Here is a 23,070-nt window from a genome sequence, read left to right as displayed (position 1 = left end):
AGTGTAGAGTCTGCCTCTCCCCCTCCCCGACAAAATCTTCTCTCTTATCAAAATGAATCATTTAACGCCGAGGAAGCTGGAGGCTCGATTAACATATTCCTATAATAGGACTGAGGTTGTCATCCTGGTTTCTTTAGTAACATGTGCAAGAAAACTGGGACCATTTTTCCCTCCCTCCCTCCCTCCCTCCCTCCCTCCCTCCCTCCCTCCCTCCCTCCCTCCCTCCCTCCCTCGCTCAACGAGGGTGGTGGTGGTGGTGGTGGTTTATTTCTCCCCCTAGAAGAGGGGGAAGAGAGAGAGTTGTGTTTGCACAGATACAGGTGTATGTGTTCTAATTTGGGAGAAGACATTTGGCCAAGAGCTTACTTTTCTAACAGTCTTTCTGTGACTCAATATCTCTGCTATATGGTGAGTAGCAGTCTACTTTTTTCATAATGTTGTCCTTATTCAGTCTTCAATTTTCCATTGTTCAATTCTGATAGAAGTATTTTGAGCTTCTTGTACTTCACACATTGTTTGTTACTCATTACAGAAAAGAAAACTTCAAATGTTTTCTTTAGGCAGCTGTCAGCACTAGATATATGTTTCAGGAAATTCGTGAAACTAGGCTCCATTACAACAATTTGTTAATTTGCTACCGGTTTTGGTCACTGACCATCATCTAGCACGAGAAATTGGCTACCAGAAGTCGCCTGTCAATCATGCTGAACTGTACAGTCGTATTAACTGTCAGTTTCATGAGTAATAATGTAGAACAATACTTTTCATACATCAGCAACCTTCATCATGCACACATAACAGGAAATTGGCCAGGTATAGTCAGGAGATGGGATGAGAAGCCTAAGCACTTGTAGATTCAAAGAGCGTGACTACATATGGCCAGTTTTCCGTTGTGTGTACATTAGGAAGGTTGCTGATGTATGAAAATCATTGTTCATCGATATTATTACTCATGAAACAGACAGTTAATATGATTGTCTGGGTTAGCATGATAGATATGTGACTTGCAGTAGCCACTTTCTTGTGCCATTGACCGAAACCAGTAGTGAATTAATAAATTGTTCTAATGCAGCCAAGTGTCATGGTTTTCTGAAATAAAACTTATTACTAATCTGTTATCTTTCTCATTTATGCTGCAGAATGAAGACCTCAGCATTGACATAAAACATAGCATTGAGGAATACTGGAAGGATAAATTGAAGAACCCTGTATTTGATGAAAATAGTGATAAACCAAAATGCTATGTACTTTCTATGATACCATATCCTTCTGGAAAATTACATATGGGCCATGTGCGTGTCTATGCAATAAGTGATGCAATGGCACGGTTTCACATGATGAATGGAAAAAATGTGAGTCGATATTTTTATCGTTGTACACTGAAGTTGTTCTTAAGTAGAAGGAGTATATGTAACAATGCAGGGTCATTGCAGCCAGTTTCAGATGTTTGCTCTGGTATGTTTTAATGTCTTTGTGGCATTCAGCAGAAACTTTGTAGTCAGTATGTTAAGTGGAATAACCTATCCTCTCCACTTGGACTTCACATGATAATCAATACTGGTAAACCCAGCAATGCACTACTCATGCTAAATATGTACGGAAATTGGATATTCATCCTAATCTGGGTTATCAGCAGGAATTGTGTCAGGACTCAAAGTTTGGCCCATTTTGGAGCTATTGGATTCAAATTATAATAAATGTTGCAGTATGTGAGTGAAAAAGACTTCTTCATTTTTGTGAGACCTGAGTTTCTCCTGGCGTATACAATTTTCAAACTACTTAGGTGAATTCAGCCAGGTAATATTTACAGTGACTCCTCCATTTTCAAGGCACAAACTGCAACAGAAAGGCGATGTACAGGCAAATTTAAAACCTCTGTTCTTAGAGTAATTCAGCAAAGATGACACACACACACACACACACACACACACACACACACACACACACACACACACACACACACACACACACACGCTGAACCCTAGTGCCACCAAAGATGACCATAGTGAAAGACTACAAACTAGCAGTTACTCTGTCCATCTGTTTTCTTGACAAGGGAGAAAGCAGGATTCCAAGCAGAGTTTAAACAAAAACCTCCATTCCTGTTTACAAGGTTGCTCACTAATTTAATCTCAACAGCTTCCTTAATAACACTGTCCCAATAGCTGGACGTGCATGCCAATATCTCGGTATTGTTGTATAACATAGGGTGACCAGTATCCAAACAGTGTTAGGCAGTAGCAGATCTACTTGGCTGCTGTAATCATGTGTGCCATTTATGCTCAGTACATTGGTCCTACATGGTCCTGATAGTCTGACCAATATATGCCATGCCACAGCTATAAGGAATGTGATATACACCTGCCTTACGCAAACCGAGCTCATCCTTAACAGAACCCAAAAGCACTCTAATTTTAGATGGAGGTCAGAAAACGCACTTCACATCGTATTTCTGTAAAATACAACTGATCTTGTTGGAAGTGCTTCCTTCATAAGCACTTCACATCGTATTTCTGTAAAATACAACTGATCTTGTTGGAAGTGCTTCCTTCATAAGACTTAGGTGTCAACTCTATATTATCATCAATCACCTGATGTACAGTTGGTCGATAGTGCAACGCATGTTCACTCTGCCTTTCAAAGACTATCGATACCTCTGACTTTGGTCATCTTTGGTGGCACTAGTGTGTGTGTGTGTTTTATCTTTGCTGAATTACTCCAAGAATGGAGATTTTTAATTTGCCTGTACATTGCCTTTGCCTTTCCATTGCAGTTTGTGCCTTGAAAATGGTGGGGTGTACTCCCGCCGAAATATCAGGGCTCGCTGCAAATATTACCTGGCTGTTGTACCCGTAAGTTATTAGAAAATTCTTCATTCCTGTTTTTGGCTTTTAATGTTTTTAAGGTTTTTTTAAACTTTTTGAACACAATGCAATTACAAAACTTCAGAATGTACAATAGTTTTGGATACTGTGTGGTAAGAGTATGAACAGGTTTTTCTGAACTACCTGTTTGTGAAATTGATCATGCACAAACAATCTGATCACAAACCACTTTCAATGTATTTGAATGTCTGACTTTACTCTTTTTTTTATTGTTCCTGCAAAGGAAACCTTTATTTGCTTAAATTGAATGGGTAAATCAGTTATGATCATTGGTATGAGAAAGATATCTGCAGCTCCTGGATCTATGAGGATAGAAGCTTCAATGACATTATTTCACATAGTTTTAATCTGCAAACAGATAGCACTACAAAATTTTTGATGATTCATCAGATTGCAAAGTAGTATTCTAATAAGTTGATAAGCTAAAAAGACAACTTTCCTAAATACCGGTTTTCTGTTAAAACTGGCTGTGAGGAAGAAAATAAAATAGCACATTGCTGTGTATACCATTTTTGTTTAAAATTATGTATTGAAAGAAACAATTTGTTGATGGTTTAAATATCCAGCAATTGTTGCTGAAACCTATTGCGAGAAAAAACGAAGCGGCACATCTTCACAGCATAGCATTTTCTTTGTCACTACCATTTTTAAAAGAAAACCTCTATGCTGTTTTTAAAAAGATATATAGACTATGTCTGTCCAAATGTTTACTAGAGAATCATGTAAAAATTTGAAGTGAATTGATCAAGAACTTTATAAGTTCTTTGCTAACATCATTTCCCCTTTATATATTAGTATAGATTATTTTTTGCATTATATCTGATAATATAAAGTATTGTTGTTGTTATGAAGTATGATATCATGTAAGTTTTTGACCAACTTACTAACGACATGTTTGTGATATTACAGGTGAGGGGATTGTGCTATACACTAGCCTACTTATTATAAATGTTAATTGTAAGAAAGCAGGTGTTGACAGATGCGAAAATTACCGAATTATCAGTTTAATAAGTCACAGCTGCAAAGTACTAACGCGAATTCTTTACTGACGAATGGGAAAACTGGTAGAAGCCGACCTCGGGGAAGATCAGATTGGATTCCGTAGAAATGTTGGAACACGTGAGGCAATACTGACCTTACGGCTTATCTTAGAAGAAAGATTCAGGAAAGGCAAACCTACGTTTCTAGCATTTGTAGACTTAGAGAAAGCTTTTGACAATGTTGACTGGAATACTCTCTTTCAAATTCTGAAGGTGGCAGGGGTAAAATACAGGGAGCGAAAGGCTATTTACAATTTGTACAGAAACCAGATGGCAGTTATGAGTCGAGGGGTATGAAAGGGAAGCAGTGGTTGGGAAGGGTGTGAGGCAGGGTTGTAGCCTCTCCCCAATGTTATTCAATCTGTATATTGGGCAAGCAGTAAAGGAAACAAAAGAAAAATTTGGTGTAGGTATTAAAATCCATGGAGAAGAAATAAAAACTTTGAGGTTTGCCGATGACATTGTAATTCTGTCAGAGACAGCAAAGGACTTGGAAGAGCAGTTGAATGGAATGGACAGTGTCTTGAAAGGAGGATATAATATGGACATCAACAAAAGCAAAACGAGGATAATGGAATGTAGTCGAATTAAGTCGGGTGATGCTGAGGGAATTAGATTAGGAAATGAGACTCTTAAAGTAGTAAAGGAGTTTTGCTATTTGGGGAGCAAAATAACTGATGATGGTCGAAGTAGAGAGGATATAAAATGTAGACTGGCAATGGCAAGGAAAGCGTTTCTGAAGAAGAGAAATTTGTTAACATCGAGTATAGATTTAAGTGTCAGGAAGTCGTTTCTGAAAGTATTTGTATGGAGTGTAGCCATGTATGGAAGTGAAACATGGACGATAAATAGTTTGGATAAGAAGAGAATAGAAGCTTTCGAATTGTGGTGCTACAGGTGAATGCTGAAGATTAGATGGGTAGATCACATAACTAATGAGGAGATATTGAATAGAATTGGGGAGAAGAGGAGTTTGTGGCACAGCTTGACTAGAAGAAGGGATCGGTTGGTAAGATATGTTCTGAGGCATCAGGGGATCACAGATTTAGCATTGGAGGGCAGTGTGGAGGGTGAAAATCGTAGAGGGAGACCAAGAGATGAATACACTAAGGAGATTCAGAATGATGTAGGCTGCAGTAGGTACTGGGAGATGAAGAAGCTTGCACAGGATAGATTAGCATGGAGAGCTTCATCAAACCAGTCTCAGGACTGAAGACCACAACAACAACAACAACAACAACAATTGTAATTCTATACATCAAAGCATACTGCTTACCTGTCAACAAGCATTGGAGATGATGTGAAATTCATACGTTATTTTTAAGAAGCCCCCACACTATCCTTAATATTACACAGCATTCCATACTGTGCAATATTATTGACTGTCTATGGATAAAATAGGAGGTCATGCAATATATTGAACGATATACTGAACTTAGATTTTTATTGCACAGAATACTGAACCGTATATTCTCGGGCTAATATTGTATATGTTTGTCTGTCGCTCAGTCTCATATGATAAACTGTTTATTTTCTGCAATTTGTACTATAGCATAAATTGAATTGTGGAAGTGGCTTAAAAATTAGTGGAACACGTGTTCATTTTAGAATTATTGGCAGTAAATAGGGTTTGTCAACCTTGTGGTGTGTAGAATCAAACAAGTGTATATTCAGTTAGTAAAGAAGTTCAATTCATTGTGGATGACTCACTGGAAAGAACTGAAAAAGGATTAAAAGTGTAATGACATGCAGAGCTTCTGCTACCAAGTTACTGGAGCCAACACTTTGGTAATTCAATGCCGCGAACTTTTTGCAAGAACAAGAAATCCCTTTTAATTCAGTAACTTCCATTAACATAAAACCATATGGATGAGAGGAAGCAGAGGATTGAGAGAGGTGTGATGTGGTTGTACTTAAGCAAAGCATTGTAAATAGTTTTATATCAATTTTATTTCGTATATTACTCTATACATTGGTATTTATACATTTTATCACCTAAGTAACAGCATGTACCCCATTACATACGTTATACCATATGGTTCTAATTAGACTGAAGGTGTTAGAAGTGCTTCATTGTGGGCTGTATACATCGTAGTATGCTGAAACCTCATAGGTATGTTCATAAATCAGTGTGCTCATGAACTATGCTGAAAAAATTATAGTTCCACTTTCTGCTACCAGCCGAAAATATGGTGCTGTAAGCAATCAGAATGTGGTGTGGATGTAGGAAAAGCAGGACAACAGTCAGACACATGATAATGGTGGTTCTGGCATGTTAATTAGAATATGATCAGTTGTTACAACGTTTTTTTAATATGGTCTCCTAGCTCGGCAGTATTCAGCATCTGTAACACGACATGGTCGCCAGTTGCTTGCAACAGGTCTAGTGTAACCAGAGCAACATGGTGCCATATGTTGTGCTTCAACAGGTATCATTAAAACCAGAATTTATATCGGGGGATCTGGTAGGGCGCACACATCTTCAAATTGCCTAAGGGTGAATTGGTCATTACCAAAGGTTTCTCTAAGTAAATGTTTCACCTGGCAAGCGAGATGTGGTGTCGCCCAACCTCGTATGAAAATAGTGGTGTGGTCACAATTGTGTCCTTGCTAAGTTGGAATCGCGTGTTTAACAGGGAGCAGATGTCACATGCAAATGTCACTGTACCCCCTGCTGCTTTGGGGGCTAGAACAGGCCCAAGGTATTCCTGCCTGTCGTAAGAGTTACTGAAAGGAGTCTCCTACTTTTTGGCCTTAAGTATTATGGTCCCCTTTTAGGGTTGGATCCCCACCTTTCAAATGCTACAGAAGTGCGGGCCATTTGGGGAAGGACGCCTTATATGATGCATTATATATCGGTTCTAAGCTGAGACCTTCTGCACCAATTATTGTAATGGAAATGTAATTACACCTGTCATCCAGCCTTTTGGGCAAGGATGTCTTATGGGGTGCACCCACGATAATACTGGATCATTTTGCACCCAACTTCCAGCATAACATCTCTTGGGGGGCGGGGGGGGGGGGGGGGGGGGGGGGGGGGGGTCATGTACCATCTTGTTTGTAGCCCCCTGGCAACACAGGGATTTCACTGCTGATCCCTGAGCTGCAAACTCCTAACAGATCCCAAGGAGTAGATGCCTGAGGCTTTGGGACTCCTGGCAACAGCCATTCTGCCAGGTGGCCATTGCTGTGGCTGGGTGGCACCCTTGAGGAGAGCTCCTGGTCGGAGTGGCGGAGTGGGTGGCACCAGGGTGAATGACTCACAGTAAAGCAGACCAAGTCATCTTTTGCTGGTAGCTGAATGGCCCCAGAAGTCTCTAAGAAAGGAAGGCTAGATTTCAGCACCAAAAATTATGACTCCAAATAATTCCCATCCCTAGCTACCAGGGCACATAGGGCTACAGAAACAAGAGAGCCATATTCGCCTCCATACTTAGTTTGCAGGAGAACCAACAGGGACTCCGTTCTGGCTACGAAGCCTCTATTTTTTGTTGAAAACCTAGAGGATAAGTTTGGGAAAGTGGTGGCACTGTCCGAAATGAGATATGCATCAGTTGTGATTAAGACAGCACCCCCAGCTGGTGATATTTCCATTTCAGTCACTCCCCATAAAAGCCCAAACATGGTTCAGGGCATTATTTTTCATCAAGACCTCCTATTGCAGTCCGATGATGAGTTACGCACCAATTTAGAATGATGGGCTGTTCACTTGGTCCAGCACATCTATAGGGGACCAAAAGTAGGACTGCTATTGGTGCCGCCATCTTGGCCTTTGAGGGTGATTTGTTACCTGAAAAAGTCAAGGTGATGGTATAGTGATGTCAAACCATACATCCCTCCCTCTATGTGGCGCTTCAAGTGCTGGAAATTCAGGCACATGTTTTTCCGGTGCAATTCCGGTGCCACATGCAGAGATTGCAGGCATACATCACATCTGAATACTTCCATGTGCCACTCCTCCAACCTGTGTCAACTGTGGAGAGCCACCCCACCCCCCCACCCCCGTTTGGTGGTTGGAGGCATTTCTTCTTCCATTGCTCCCGAAACACCTTCTGTGGGGGCAGTGCCACTGCCGCCCCCTCCCACCCCCCAAATCCCGATGACATTGGTCCCCCCCCCCCCCCACCCCCCCCCCCCCCCCCCCCACCTGCCAGAGAAGAAACAGTCTTTCCAACTCCTCTCGCATGGACGGGGTCCCTTGGGACTTTACATTCCAAAGTCTCCATCAATTCCAAAGTGGACACCAGCCAGTGGCTGAAGGGGCCACAAGTTGCTGCTCAAAGGGCTTCACACTCTTCATCTGTTTCTAAATCCACTTCAGAGAAGCCCTCCCAGCGAGCCCATAAAGAACAGCAAAAGAGCAAGCAGATGAAGAAGAAGACTGTTAAGAAATGAGAGACTCTGGTGGTCCCCACCTACAGGTTCCGCGTGTGAGGATGAGGTGGAGATTCTAGCATCCCACAAGGACCTCAATCTCACCGATGCCTCAGAATTAATGGTAATGGATACAAGCACTCAACTGGTGGCCATAGATGACCTGAAGTGTAAACTGTCTCCTTGGATCAAGAAAGCGTCATCCTCAAGTGGAAATGTGGTGGTTTTTTCCCCCACCTAGCTGAGCATTACAAGTCTTGAGCATTACACCTGATTTCTGCGCTGCCCTTCAGGAAACCTGTTTCCAGCAATGCAGAGTGCCACTCTTTGTGGCTATTGGAGGTGTTACAAAAATCACAGTGACTGTCATGTAGAGTATGTGTATATGTCCTTGACCTCTGTCTGGAGTGTACCTGTGTCCCTTCATACAACTTTAGAAACTGTGGCTGTCAGGGTGAGGACAGCACGGAAAATTACCATTTGCAACGTCTACCCTCCTTTTCTACTTTTAGGTGATTTCAACATCTATAACTCTTTTTGGGGTAGAACCGAGATTACTGGCCATGGTAAAAATGTCAAGAATCCACTAACTCAACCCAACCTTTGCCTCCTAAATATAGGTGCCCATATTCATTTCAGTGTTGCACAGGGTACATATTCGACCATTGATGTCTCAATTTGCAGTCCTAGCCTTCTACCATTTATACACTGGAGAGCTCATGACGACTTGCATGGCAGTGACCACCTTCTGCCCATTCCTTTCCCACTTGTGGCCACTTTTCACTCTTCCGTTCCCTCTTCCGGTGTGTCTCACCTGGATGCTTGCCCAGGTGAACTCTTACCAGGGCTAACTGGGATGCTTTTGCCTCTGCCACCGCTATTGGATCTCTGTTTCATGGCAACACTGATGTGGTGATCCAAAATGTAACTACAACCATTGTTTCTGCAGCTGAATTGGCAATCCCTTGTTCTTCAGGTTGCCGCCGGCAGAAGACAGTGTCTTGGTGGTCACTGGAAATCACTGTGGCCATTAAAGATCGTAGGTGGGCACTCCAGTGTCATAATCGGCACGCATCGATGGAGCACCTCATTGCCTTCAAACAGCACTGTGCCTGGGTCTGTCAACTAATTAAAACACAGAAGCAGGAATGTGGGGGAAATGGCACTTAACCACCACTGGAACACAAACATCTCCTTCCCATGTTTGGACTAAGACCAGACGACTTTACAGATATCAGAACCCTGGAGGTATACCTGGGATTTCCACACATGGAGCTGTATATACCAACCAGAAACAATCACAGAGCATTTTGCTGAGCATTATGCTTGAACCTCTGCGTCTCAGAATTACCACCCTGCCTTTTGTTCCCTAAAACAGCAGGTGGAATGACAACACCTGTCTTCTGCTACACGCCACCCTCAGTCATATAATGTTCCATTCAGTGATTGGGAATTTCTTAGTGCCCTTGCGCATTGTCCCGACACAACCTCTGGGCCAGACTGCATCCATCACCAAATGATTAAACAGATTACCAATGCCACATCCTTGTCATCTTCAACTGCATCTGAAGTGACGGCAGTTGCGTGCAAGTTGCTCGAACATATTGTGAGCTGGCAGTTGTGTTGGCTCAGCTCCTTTAGTGTCGAGCCTTCTGGCTCTGTCCAAGAGCAGTTGTTGCCACGAACACTCCACCATTCACAACTTGGTATACCTGGAGTCTGCGATCTGAGTGGCCTTTTCTTGCCGTCATCAACTTATTGACATCTTTTCTGACCTGATGAATGCCTATGATACCACTTGGCGACACCACATTGTCATTACATTACACAAGTGCAGTCTATGGGGCCCACCCCCAATTTTTATACAGAACTTATTGTCACTCCACACCTCCAGAGTTAGAGTCAGTGTTCACACAGTTCCCACCATATCCGAGACAATGGCGTCTCACAGGATTTTGCACTGAGCATCCCTCTCCTTTTATTGGCCATTAATGGTCTTGCAGAAGCTGTGGGGTCCTCATTAGCAAACTCCTTATATGCTGACAACTTTTGCATTTCCTTTTGCTCATCTACTACAGGTGTGGCTGAATGTCAACTGCAAGGAACCATATGGAAGGTTCAATCACGGACCGTCACCCACGCCTTTCAGTTTACAGATGCCAAGACTTGGATCATGCACTTCTTTTGCCATTGTACATTTCACCTGCACCCACAAATTTACCTTGATGACTCTCTCCGTACTGTAGTGGACTCTTAAAGCTTTTTAGGACTGGTTTTCAAAGCCTGCTTAACTTGGCATCCCCATCTTCATCTCTTAAGCAAAAGTGCTGGTAGCATCTTAACATTCTTCATTGTCTGAGTTACACCGACTGGGTTGCAGATTGCCCTACACTGTTGCAGCTGTACAAAGCCCCTGAACAGTCCCATCCTGGCTATGGAGGCATGGCATATGGTTCAGCATCACCCTCAGCATTGCGGATGGTGGACCACATACACCAGGAGTTTTCCATAAGAGACCTGTGAACAGCCTGCTCATGGAATCTGCAGTTCCTCCATTGCAAATCCTATGACAACAGTTGCTTGCCAGTTATACTGCACACATTCCCAGCTTTCCTAAACATCCAAATCACTGTCTCCTTTTCTCTAACATGGCGATCCATCTCCCACAGTGGTGACCCAGATGGGGGCTCCAATAGGCTATTTTCCTGTGTTAAAAATATGGTTCGGATTGTTGTTATTTTGACTCATTACGACATATAAATAGCATTTATGGTAAATATTCTCACAAAATAGCTGTTATTTTTATTTAATTTAAGCTTAAAAATCATTAAGCATCAGGATCTGGTCACATGATTAAAAATGCCCTGTTATTGGCTAATGTTCTGGTAACATCACAGGCTAGGAGAAATATGAAGCTATATGTGTGTGAAGGAGCGTTAGCCGAAGTTGCGAGCTTTATACGTACTTTTGCAATTGCAACTTTTGAATAATGAAAGGAATTTTGTGAACACTGATATATAGCTTTAAATTAGTCTTGGTTTGGACAACAGAGGATAAATGCATTTACTTTACAAACAAACAATTCACTTTTTGGGAAGCTTTGCTAGTAGTGGAGATATGGCATATGTCCAGAGCACAAAGAGGTGTGGGACGATGAGATTATATGGAGAGATATAAAGCATGTACAGTGTGCAGGTAGAAGTAGAAGTAGAAGTTTATTGTCTCATTACATACTTAATTAAGCAGTTAATAATTTTTCTTCAAAAGTAACAAACTTTTAAGATTATTTGCTCTCTCCTGCTCAAATTTTCAGGTTGTCATTTATGAATTCTTCTACTGAATAGTAACATTTCTGCACTAGTTTCTCATATATGGATTTTTTTCAGTGTTTCTAAATTTATGCGGAGCAGTTCTCTTCCTTTCACTTTGTTATAAGTTTTCATACCCATATAATGTGGAGTTTGAGCATTAAGTTTTAAACAGTGGGTGGGCAGCATAAAATTATTTTGATTTCTGGTGTTGTAATCATGTTGAAAATGATTTGCTTCAAGTAAATCAGGGTTATTGTGTACAAAGATAATCAGCTCATATATGTATAGTGAGGAAACACTTAGTATACTCAGATTTTTTAGTAGTGGGCGACATGATTTTCTTCGCGCTACATTGTACATATTTCTAATGATGGCTTTCTGAAGTTTTAGTATTCGACACATATGGTTTGAGGTACCCCAAAATACAATTCCATTCCTTATTACTGACTCAAAGTAGCTGTGATATACTACTTTTCTTATGCCCATACAATATTTTCATCGCATATGCTAGGCTATTTAATGTATTTGCAGGGTACTGCATGTGTGACCCCATGATTGATTTTTATCTAGTTGCATTCCTAGGAATTTCACACAGCTAGCCTCCTGCAATTCTTGGTTTCTGTGACTGACCTGAATATCATTAATTTTGCTTGTTTTGTTTTAAATTGCATTAACTGAGTGTTTTCTATGTTTAATTTTAACCTATTTAAATCAAACCAGATATCTACGTTTTCTAGAGTATTTAATACAGTTTGTGGAATTTGATCTGTAATGTTACTTTCAGTGATTAAAGATGTGTCATCTGCAAATAAAACTGAGTGTCACTCAATATTAAGTGGCAGATCATTTACGTACAACAAAAACAGAATGGGACCTAAAGGCAGAACCTTGGGGCACTCCTTGTGAAATGGTTTTCCATTCTGAAGTATAAGTTCCTCTCTCTGATGTCATAACCACTCTTTGTCTTTGGTTGGTTAGATAGTATTTAAACCATTCTAATACTGTGCCCCTAATTCCATACTTTTCCAGTTTACAAAGTAGCAAGGAGTGATTCACACTATTCAAGGCCTTTGATAGGTCACAAAAAATTCCTGTGGCATGCAATGAGTTGTCTAGAGACGAGCTAATTTTATCAACAAAATTATTTATAGTAGATATAGTGGCTTTGTCTTTTTGAAATCTATACTGATTTTTTGAAATTATTTTAAATTTTTCTATGAAATTTTGAATTTGTATGGTGACTACCTTCTCAAATATTTTTGACAGTGATGGAAGAAAAGAGACTGGATGATAGTTTCCCATGTGTTCTTTTGTGCCTTTTCTGAATAGGGGCTTAACTACTATGTACTTCAGTGTTCCTGGAAAATAACCATCTTGAAGGGACTGGTTAACTATTGTAGTTAGTGGCTGCGCAATTATTTTAGAGACTGTTTTTAACACTTTTGTTGGTATCCCATCCCATCCTGCTGATGTTTTACTTTTTAGTGACAGTATCACATTTTCTATATCTTTTACTGTAGTTTTTGTAGAGGTACTGAAAAATTCACTGTCAAGTTGCTCACCGTTTAAGAAGTTTACTGTGTCTGGATACTCTGCTACATTGACATTAGATTTGTTTACATGTATAAAGAATTCATTAAACAAATCAGAAATTTGAGCAGGATTTACAATAGTTTTATCCTCTATCTTGATTTCAGAAATATCGTGGCCTCTACCTGTGGTACCTGTTTCAGCTTTGATCACTGACCATAACGCCTTTGATTTGGTTTCACTATCCAATATAAATCTATTATTTGCCAGTTCTTTGGCTGCCTTTACAACTTTTTTAAAAAATATTTTTGTAATCTTTTACATCAGTAACAAAATCAGGACTTTTATTATATTTTAGTTCCCTATGTAGCTGTCTTTTTCTTGACACAAACGTAAGGGCTGTGATGTTAATGAATGTAAACTAACTTTAGCTTCTGAAGCAGACTTACTTCATCTTTATGTAAGATGATGTAACTGCAAAAGTTTAAACAGTAAGGATTCCAGCTGGACAGTATGAAGATAAAAACATTGTTTCTAATAAAGTGAAAAGTGTGTGGTCACACTAACTAGAAAATCTCTTCTTGGTCATGACCTGTGAACAGCATTGAATGCAAATGTAAGTGCATGTAAACAGCAAGGAACACACAATAATAATCTAATTCTGATCGGTGTGGTGAAGTTTTATAATTGTGATTTGGTTTTCACATGGGAAGGCAGTAGAGTCATTCTACAAATAAGTTAAAAAATGTTCTTTCACATTAGATTCGAACCAGCGATCTTTGGACATCGTGTTATAAAATTCGACTGTCTACCACTATAACAAATGAACTACTGAATAATTGAGGTGTAGTTGGGTAAAACAACAGTTTTCACTAGATGTTTAATTTCGTTGAATGACACAGTCCTTCATTGTAACAGTAGGAGAACGTGTCTCAGAGGTAAATTAATGTTAATTCACAGTGCTACACATTTTTAGTTAAGTTAGTGAACTTGTGCATTGACATGATGACAATTTGTCGGTAGAGTGCAACCACATCTTGCACATCTTATTCTCTGGAACACTCAAAAACAACTTTTTAGGAGTTTTTGTAAATGTGTACACTGTGCACAATTTGTAAACGCCAAAACAAGACATCACTGTGAATTAGCATTATGACAGTAGGATCACCGAGTTAACTATTGACGTCACTGGCATCACTTGACTTGGATGGAGCATTTTAGTGGACTTTCAAATTATTTGAATTTCATGTCCATTTTTATAAAATAATACTGAATTTCAAGAGGGAAAAAGCAAGGTAGGAGCATAACATGACACAATTAATCGTTGAAGACCATTTCCAGAAAGCAGTAAATACCCTACTGCAGTGCGTATCTGGTCCCTTCTCATTGAAGCTAAGTCTTTCCCTCTACCACCACTTCTCCAGGTTCACTAACGTACACCTCCATGGTGTGTACCTCAACTACAGCTTCATCTAGACATATTACAAGGCTTGGTTCATCCTGATGCCCTCTTCCACCAATTTTTCTCTATTCTTGGTGCATTTCAGGGATCAGAAATAGCGTACACTGATGACTTGATGGTAGATGGTTAGGCTGGCTTCTCTTGTGCTCAAGCTGGACGTAACTGAACAGTGCTCCTTACCAGATGGCTGCACTATTTTCATTGTAGGGTTGTAGCCTTTTGTCATGCTCTTGAGCATATCCACTCCTGTACTGGTAAGTCTTTCCTCATCTGTAGTGGCTCCTTAAGCAACCTGCAAGCTTTCAACCACTGCTACCCTCACTGCTACCCTCACCATCCTTTGATAATGACTATCCAGGGATCTGTTTATGACCTCGAACAATGTGGATGTTCGGTGACATTCATCTGGACCCAAGGACATGTTGGAATCCCGGGAAATAAACTTGCTGACAGACTGGCAAAGCAGGCTACTAATAAACCAACTCTGGTGATTGGCGCAACCAGAAACTGATCTATGTTTGGTATTATGGCATAAAGTTTTCGGGATCTGGAATACCAAATGGCACACACCTAAACTATGCCAATAAATTACTTGCTATAAGGGAGATAACAAATGTGTGGAGGTCATCTATGTGAACCACTAGCAGGGACTCCGCATCGGTCCTGCTTGGCTGACGCACAAGTAATCTCCACCCCAGTGTTTCTGCAGTTTCTTGATTGGCAATAGTCCACATCTTGTTGGACTGTCCCAATCTCGCCACCCTGAAGTGGATTTTTAACCTTCCTATCACACTGCCCAAGGTGTTAGGTGACAATGCCTCAACGGCTGATCTAGTTTTAAGTTTTATTTGAGGGGTGGGAGGGGGTTATCACTCAATCTAAGGATGGGTGCCTCACGTTGCCACCCGGGCCCTCGCCCTACCTACATTTTACCACTTCTTGCTCCCTCTGGCACTGTCTGTTCAACGTCGTGTTCATGTTTTCACTGTCCGTGTTTTGTTTTTAGTCTGTAGATTTTAGTGTGTTGCAGAGCTGCTGGCTCAGCCTTTTCTATTCTTGTGATGAACCAGCCCAGGCCATCTGCTGTATTGTTTTAACACATTTTACTGCATTTTTCCTATTAGTTAATGTTTTCTGTTTTGGCTTTCTACTTTCATTTTCCATACACACAAAGTTCTACACATTGTGTTTCTTCCTGGGACCTAGCGAGGTGGCGCAGTGGTTAGCACACTGGACTTGCATATGGGAGGACAATGTTCAAACCCACGTCCAGCCATCCTGATTTAGGTTTTCCATGATTTCCTTAAAATTGCATCAGGCAAATGCCAGGATGATTTCTTTGACAGGGCACGGTCAACTTCTTTCCCCATCCTTCTCTAATCTGATGGAACCGATGACCTCGCTGTTTGGTCACCTCCCCTGAATCAGCCAACCGGCCTTCCCCAGATTTCAGGTGATAGGATTCTTTTGGGGTATGGTTTTAATCCGAGATCTGAGTAAGGGAAAAGGGAGTGATAACCTTGCAGTTTAGTCCGCTTAATCAACAAACCAACCAACCAGTGTCACTATACACCTAACAGCTGTCATCTCTTCGAAGAAATGCTGACTGAGAATGAAGGAGCTTGTGAAACCACACTGGACAGTGACACAAGCTGTGTGCAATAGATATTTCTGCACAGCGTGCGGCATGGTAGAACTCCATGTGCGATAGTTCTGTGCATTCACAACACTTTGCAGAGTAAAATGTGCCTCTTCTGACCAAAGAGTATACCCCAGCCACAAGTCATTCATTTCCATGCATCTGAATAAAGAAAGGGCAAATACACAGGTTTTTAGCGTATCTTGGGGCTTCATTTGGTGTGCATTCTGAATATCATTGGGATACAATGTGCCGCAATATCGTTTTAACTGTTGAGCGGGGGTTAGAGAATTCCCATGAGACAGCTGAAGCACTGGCTGCAGAATTTGAGGCATGTGTTGCACAGCTGGCTATAGCTACAGCTACAACAACAACAACAACAACAACTGCCATGAGAATGGGCTGTCTCCCTCTCCTGGCTGCACCACATAGTTCACCTGTTTCTTCAAATTTCTTGATCATATTCTGTAGCCCATTCATTGACATGTAGCAGCTCTTTTTGTTGGTGATATTCCTGCAGTGCAGCACTGTTGTTGCGGCAGTTGTCTCTAGTGAGAATCCATTTAGTTTACTATTGTGAACAAGGATCTGTAGCTGCAGGCCCCAGCTTTCATCTAGATAAGATACCTTTAAAGTTATAGGTAAATGAAGTGAAGATACTGATAAAATGTAAAATTGATATAAAATATGTATAAAGTGACCTTTACAATGAACTAGAGCAATTAAAAAACTGTAGGAGGTTGGAACTGGAACTACAAAATGGATAATTAATTTAAAATTGCTATGCTTTTCATAATTAAAGTCACTCTTTTAAGATTTATGAAAATTGTTATATAACCAGTGTAGAGTCATTGCAGTGTGTGTCAGTCAGCATGCAGATGTTTTTGAAAATGAGAGAATGTCTCTAGTCAGACAACAAGTGCTTGTGAGCAAGAAAATCTTTCAACATTTGCTGGAACAACTGGAGCGTGCACTTTGATATTTTCTTTTAGTTTCAAAAGAGAATCTAAAATATGGACACACAAATGTTGACATTTCCCAAATGTACATTACATTTTGTACAATATCAATACAAATTATCAATATTTTTGTTTCAATACCCATACCTGGTGCAAGGTAGCAACAGTAAGTGACATGACACTCATAATAAGCAGATGAACCATCAACTTACACTGATGTGCAAAACTTAAAAACAAAAGTAACTTTTGGACAATGTGTCAGTGCCAGATATCATAGCTCAATGAAACTTGACAACACATAGAAAGAACTGTTGCAGTTAGTACAGAAGGTAACAACTAAACATGCAATGGGATGAACAGAAAATACACTTTTTTCAAAATCAGTAATTGTACTGAAGTCACCTAGATTGATATGCTCCCCTGTACATTACAAAAGATGGAACATGTTTCGTAGTAAGTTATTTCAGCACCAAAGATGGCAATGCATGGTCTGCTGTGTACTCCCGTGCTGGCCACAAGGTTGTCAAGTAGTTCTTCTGGTAGGACATTCTATTTCTCCACCAGCATGACTTACAAGTTCCGAATGGTCATTGATGCATGTAATCTGGGTGTAGTAAGCGGGTGACAGTGCATGACAGCACTGAACAGTACAGATGGAGATGCTCTCGGAACTTGAGGACGTTCGACGAATGGGCTGGCTTGCCTGGTCCCCAACTTAAACCCCACTGAGTACTGGGGAGATACATGGCAGCATGTCCACATCCACGAACGACCATCCACCATTTGTCAACCAAGCTGGTAGAGGAATGGAATGATCTACCACAAGACCATTATGGGTCATGGTGACATTGGCGTAATTATTGTCTCTGAATAAAAATGTCATTTCTGTTCATCTCATTGTGTACTTCTTTGTTACTATCTGTACTATACTTAAGCAGTTCTTTCTCTGCACGTTCCATGTTTTATCAAGCTATGTTACTTGGCCGTGCACATCGCGCAAAAGTTTACTTCATCGTTAAGTTGCGCACACTAGTGTATTTTCAATGTCCATACACATTCTTGAGCCAGATTGTTGCACTTTCCCAAGAGACACGTGCATTGTGTGTTCTTGCCAACAGTAAAGGAATTATTGTCTTAAATCAATGCTGAACACAGACATGTAAAAACATGAAGTAAAACATTAAAAGAAAATTCGTCCTTAAAAAATTAAATGCAATGTGGTACCTATATGACGAAAAATACAAAACTAAATTTACATTCCAGTAACCAGAATATTTGGGATTTTATTACTTGTGAACAGTAAAAGAAAGACAGATCACATGTCAACAAACTCCAGGCATTACTGGTAAGCTATAATAAAATGAAATGAAACTGCCAGTTGACTGGGTGATGAAACTACATCAGTACATTGTTCCATTAACAAGGATGTCCATGTTGAGAGTTCTGTCTCAGAATTGTATCCTTCCTAAGGAATGAAAGTAACTCTCCTGTTTATCACATCACTAGGTGTGCCGAACTATCAGTTTAATAAGTCACAGCTGCAAAATACTAACGCGAATTCTTTACAGACGAATGGAAAAACTGATAGAAGCCGACCTCGGGGAAGATCGGTTTGGATTCCGTAGAAATGTTGGAACACGTGAGGCAATACTGACCTTACGACTTATCTTAGAAGAAAGATTCAGGAAAGGCAAACCTACGTTTCTAGCATTTGTAGACTTAGAGAAAGCTTTTGACAATGTTGATTGGAATACTGTCTTTCAAATTCTGAAGGTGGCAGGGGTAAAATACAGGGAGTGAAAGGCTATTTACAATTTGTACAGAAACAAGATGGCAGTTATGAGTCGAGGGGTATGAAAGGGAAGCAGTAGTTGGGAAGGGAGTGAAGCAGGGTTGTAGTCTATCCCCCATGTTATTCAATCTGTATATTGAGCAAACAATAAAGGAAACAAAAGAAAAGTTCGGAGTAGGTATTAAAATCCATGGAGAAGAAATAAAAACTTTGAGGTTTGCCAATGACATTGTAATTCTGTCAGAGACAGCAAAGGACTTGGAAGAGCAGTTGAACGGAATGGACAGTGTCTTGAAAGGAGGGTGTAAGATGAACATCAACAAAAGCAAAACGAGGATAATGGAATGTAGTCGAATTAAGTCGGGTGATGCTGAGGGTATTAGATTAGGAAATGAGACACTTAAAGTAGTAAAGGAGTTTTGCTATTTGGGGAGCAAAATAACTGATGATGGTCGAAGTAGAGAGGATATAAAATGTAGACTGGCAATGGCAAAGAAAGCGTTTCTGAAGGTGAAAAATTTGTTAACATCGAGTATAGATTTAAGTGTCAGGAAGTCGTTTCTGAAAGTATTTGTATGGAGCTTAGCCATGTATGGAAGTGAAACATGGACGATAAATAGTTTGGACAAGAAGAGAATAGAAGTTTTCGAATTTTGGTGCTACAGGTGAATGCTGAAGATTAGATGGGTAGATCACATAAGTAATGAGGAGGTATTGAATAGGATTGGGGAGAAGAGGAGCTTGTGGCACAACTTGATAGAAGAAGGGATCGGTTGGTAGGACATGTTCTGAGACATCGAGGGATCACCAATTTAGTATTGGAGGGCAGTGTGGAGGGTAAAAATCATAGAGGGAGACCAAGAGATGAATACACTAAGCAGATTCAGAAGGATGTAGGCTGCAGTAGGTACTGGGAGATGAAGAAGCTTGCACAGGATATAGTAGCATGGAGAGCTGCATCAAACCAGTCTCAGGACTGAAGACCACAACAACAACAGGTGTGCACATCTTCATATACCTCAAATGGCTATTGTCAGTTGAGATTTATTTCAGTATTACACCCCAAGACATGGAATTAACTATCCAGCCATTGATCAAAATGGTATGACAGTAATTGTTGAATCATGATTATCGAGATAATGATGGTTTAGATGTGATAGCTTGAAATGAAAATGACTTGGAAATGAGTGGTTTCAATCCCTTAACAGTCACAAGGCCTGCCTGAGCATCCAGGTTTTGTTACTGTCATACCTCCAAAGGTTCCAGATGTGACAGTTTCGAACCATACGGCAGGAAAAGTAAAACCTAATTGCCATTATCTTGTAGCCCTGGAGGAAGGGTGTGATGTCTTCGTCATGGGCAACTCAACAACCTTACTGAAACACATAGCGTGTGGTGCTCGTCACAAGACTATATTCTGTAGCACTTACAGCTTCGTTTTGTATAGTCTAAAGCTGCATGGGCCCAATTAGGCCATTCTTGAAACACTCTGAGCTTGTGTTCTGTCTCTTATGATTTCAAAGTCAATAGGACATTAAACCCTAATCTTCCATCCTTCTTTTTGAGTTCCAAAAGGCATTCAGTGCAAATAAGCCTTTTGTGAGATAATTTTGAATGTGTGGTTAAAAGCCACTGACTTCAGCATCGAATATTGCCATGATTAGTGTAAATGTATTTGAAATGTAAACTTTTCAGTTAGGTCCTCATCTAATTAGGCTCAAATTTCACCCAAGACCTATTTACACAAGAAATACAGTACAGCCTCATTATGTTACATGTTACTGTTTGTCCACTAGTACCTGCTGAAGGACACTCAAATGCATGCTTTATGGCTACAATGTGCCAGCACTGCAGCTTGACTGGACTGAGGGTTTTTGTAAAGTTGAGTGAGTGAGGGGAGAAAAGAGGCGAGTGATGGGAGGGAGGGTTGAAAAAGGGTGGTGATGGCAGTGAGTAGGAATGTGGCACTGGTGAGATTGTTATGGCTGTATGCAGGGTGAGTTGTGCATAGTGCACAGCGACATGTAGTACTAGATTGGAGGGGGAAGACAAAATAGAGACTGTGAGGGAGAGGAGGTGGGTACAGGATGAGTGAAGTTAGGGTCCTGTGGCTTCTTTGAAACTGGTTCCCAGGGATGGCCAGATAATTAGCATGTATCTGTCTACTGACTAGATTTTGGGGATATGCCTTTTTGTGAGACCTTCAGCATAATGGGCAAGGGATTGCTTCGCATTGCAAATGTACTGTCCATGGGTGGCCTGCCTGTATTGGAGTGACTTTTTGGTGTGAAATGGATGGCAACTATCAAAGTACAGGTACTGTAGGTGGTTAGCTGGCTTCAGATGGAACATCTGAGAGGTGGAGTTCAATGTCCAGGAAGGTGGTATATGGGGCTGATGTCCAAGTAAAGCAAATCGGAGAGAAGGTGTTGAAGTTATGGAGGAATGAGGAGAGGGTGTCTTGGCCCCATAGACTGGTGGATGACATTTGGAAACCCTGTTATGTTGTTAATGGATGATACTGTAGTATATAGTGAATCACAGAGCCAGAAAATTGTAGCAGAGTGCAGGAATGCCTCTAGTGGAGTGACACTTCGTGTGAGGACTGACAGTTGACTCTTAACGTATCAAACATTATTATTTATCGCTGTAAACGTGTAGGAGTTGGTGCCTGGGGCACCCTAAAGTGATTCGTATACATAATATTACTTGAAAAATAATCCATTCAAAGAAGCGTAAGGAAATACAGTTCAGAACAGAAAGAAATGGCATACAAAACAATCGTTTGACCAGTTTTTGAGTATTTTTCACCACTCTGGGAACCATTCCAGGAAGGATTGATAGAGGAGACAGAGGAAATTCAAAGAAGAGTAACATGTTTTGTCACATGTTTGTTTAGAAACCACATGACTTTTGAATCAAACAGGAACGAGATATGATAGTGGTTCCTAAAGTACACACTGCCACACATTGTAAAGTGGCTCACAGGATATAGATATAGTTGTAATGAGGATGTGTAATCAGGGTAATTAGTATGAGAGTCATTGTATAAAATTGACATTTAGGACTTGTTGATATTTGTTAGTCAGATTTACCAGTTTGTAACTAACTACTACTTCTGTTGCTCCTGCCTGGGTTTTAGAAAAACTTTCCTTTCAGCATATATTTATTTTCCATGTCAGCAAATGGTAAGTAGGCTGTCATTCCAGACAGTGTTTGTTGGTAATGAGGATCACCCTGTGGCTAAACATGCATTGGTGCACGGCCAGCACATCTTGGCATAGTGTTACACCGTCCAGGTTATCTGGATACTTCACACTAATACCAACCTGTCAGAACTCTGGAGATGGGAACTTGCCCTTCAGTATATCCTCTCTTCTCGTTATCCGCCAGGCCTCAACCTCCTCTAATTTCAAGTTGCCGCCACTCGTACCTCACCAGTCTATCAACAACATCTTTGCCTCTTTACTTCCGCCTCGACTGACATCTCTGCCCAAACTCTTTGCCTTTACAAATGTCTGCTTGTGTCTGTGTATGTGCAGATGGATATGTGTGTGTGTGTGTGCGAGTGTATACCTGTCCTTTTTCCCCCCCAGGCCTCAACCTCCGCTAATTTCAAGTTGTCGCCACTCATACCTCACCTGTCTTTCAACAACATCTTTGCCTCTTTACTTCCGCCTCGACTGACATCTCTGCCCAAACTCTTTGCCTTTACAAATGTCTGCTTGTGTCTGTGTATGTGCGGATGGATATGTGTGTGTGTGCGAGTATATACCTGTCCTTTTTTCCCCCTAAGGTGAGTCTTTCCGCTCCCGGGATTGGGGTGACTCCTTGCCCTCTCCCTTAGAGCCCGCATCCTTTCGTTTTTCCCTCTCCTTCCCTCTTTCCTGATGAGGCGACCGTTTGTTGCGAGAGCTTGAATTTTGTGTGTGTGTGTGTGTGTGTGTGTGTGTGTGTGTGTGTGTGTTTGTGTTTGTTTGTGTGTCTATCGACCTGCTAGCGCTTTCGTTTGGTGGGTCTCATCATCTTTGTTTTTATATATATATATATATATATATATATATATATATATATATAC

The 23,070-nt window shown here is 40.8% G+C and overlaps 1 protein-coding gene across 2 annotated transcripts in view; it reads left to right on the top strand.

The window, feature by feature from the left end:
- LOC124616787 (probable leucine--tRNA ligase, mitochondrial) overlaps positions 1–23,070 on the top strand; it is a 130,974-nt gene that overhangs the window by 6,355 nt on the left and 101,549 nt on the right. Inside the window, exons 1-2 of one of the 2 annotated variants that reach the window (XM_047145203.1) lie at positions 259–408; positions 1,140–1,352. In XM_047145203.1, coding sequence (XP_047001159.1) covers positions 325–408; positions 1,140–1,352 — 297 coding nt within the window. In that variant the 5' untranslated portion in view covers positions 259–324. Of the gene's footprint in view, positions 1–258; positions 409–1,139; positions 1,353–23,070 lie in introns of those variants that run through there. The other variant, XM_047145202.1, reaches the window with a different exon arrangement.

Source organism: Schistocerca americana, chromosome 5 (genome assembly GCF_021461395.2).
Source record: "Schistocerca americana isolate TAMUIC-IGC-003095 chromosome 5, iqSchAmer2.1, whole genome shotgun sequence".
Classification (NCBI taxonomy): domain Eukaryota; kingdom Metazoa; phylum Arthropoda; class Insecta; order Orthoptera; family Acrididae; genus Schistocerca; species Schistocerca americana.
Note: the sequence above shows the minus strand (reverse complement) of the source record. Positions and strands in the feature narration are given on the sequence as shown.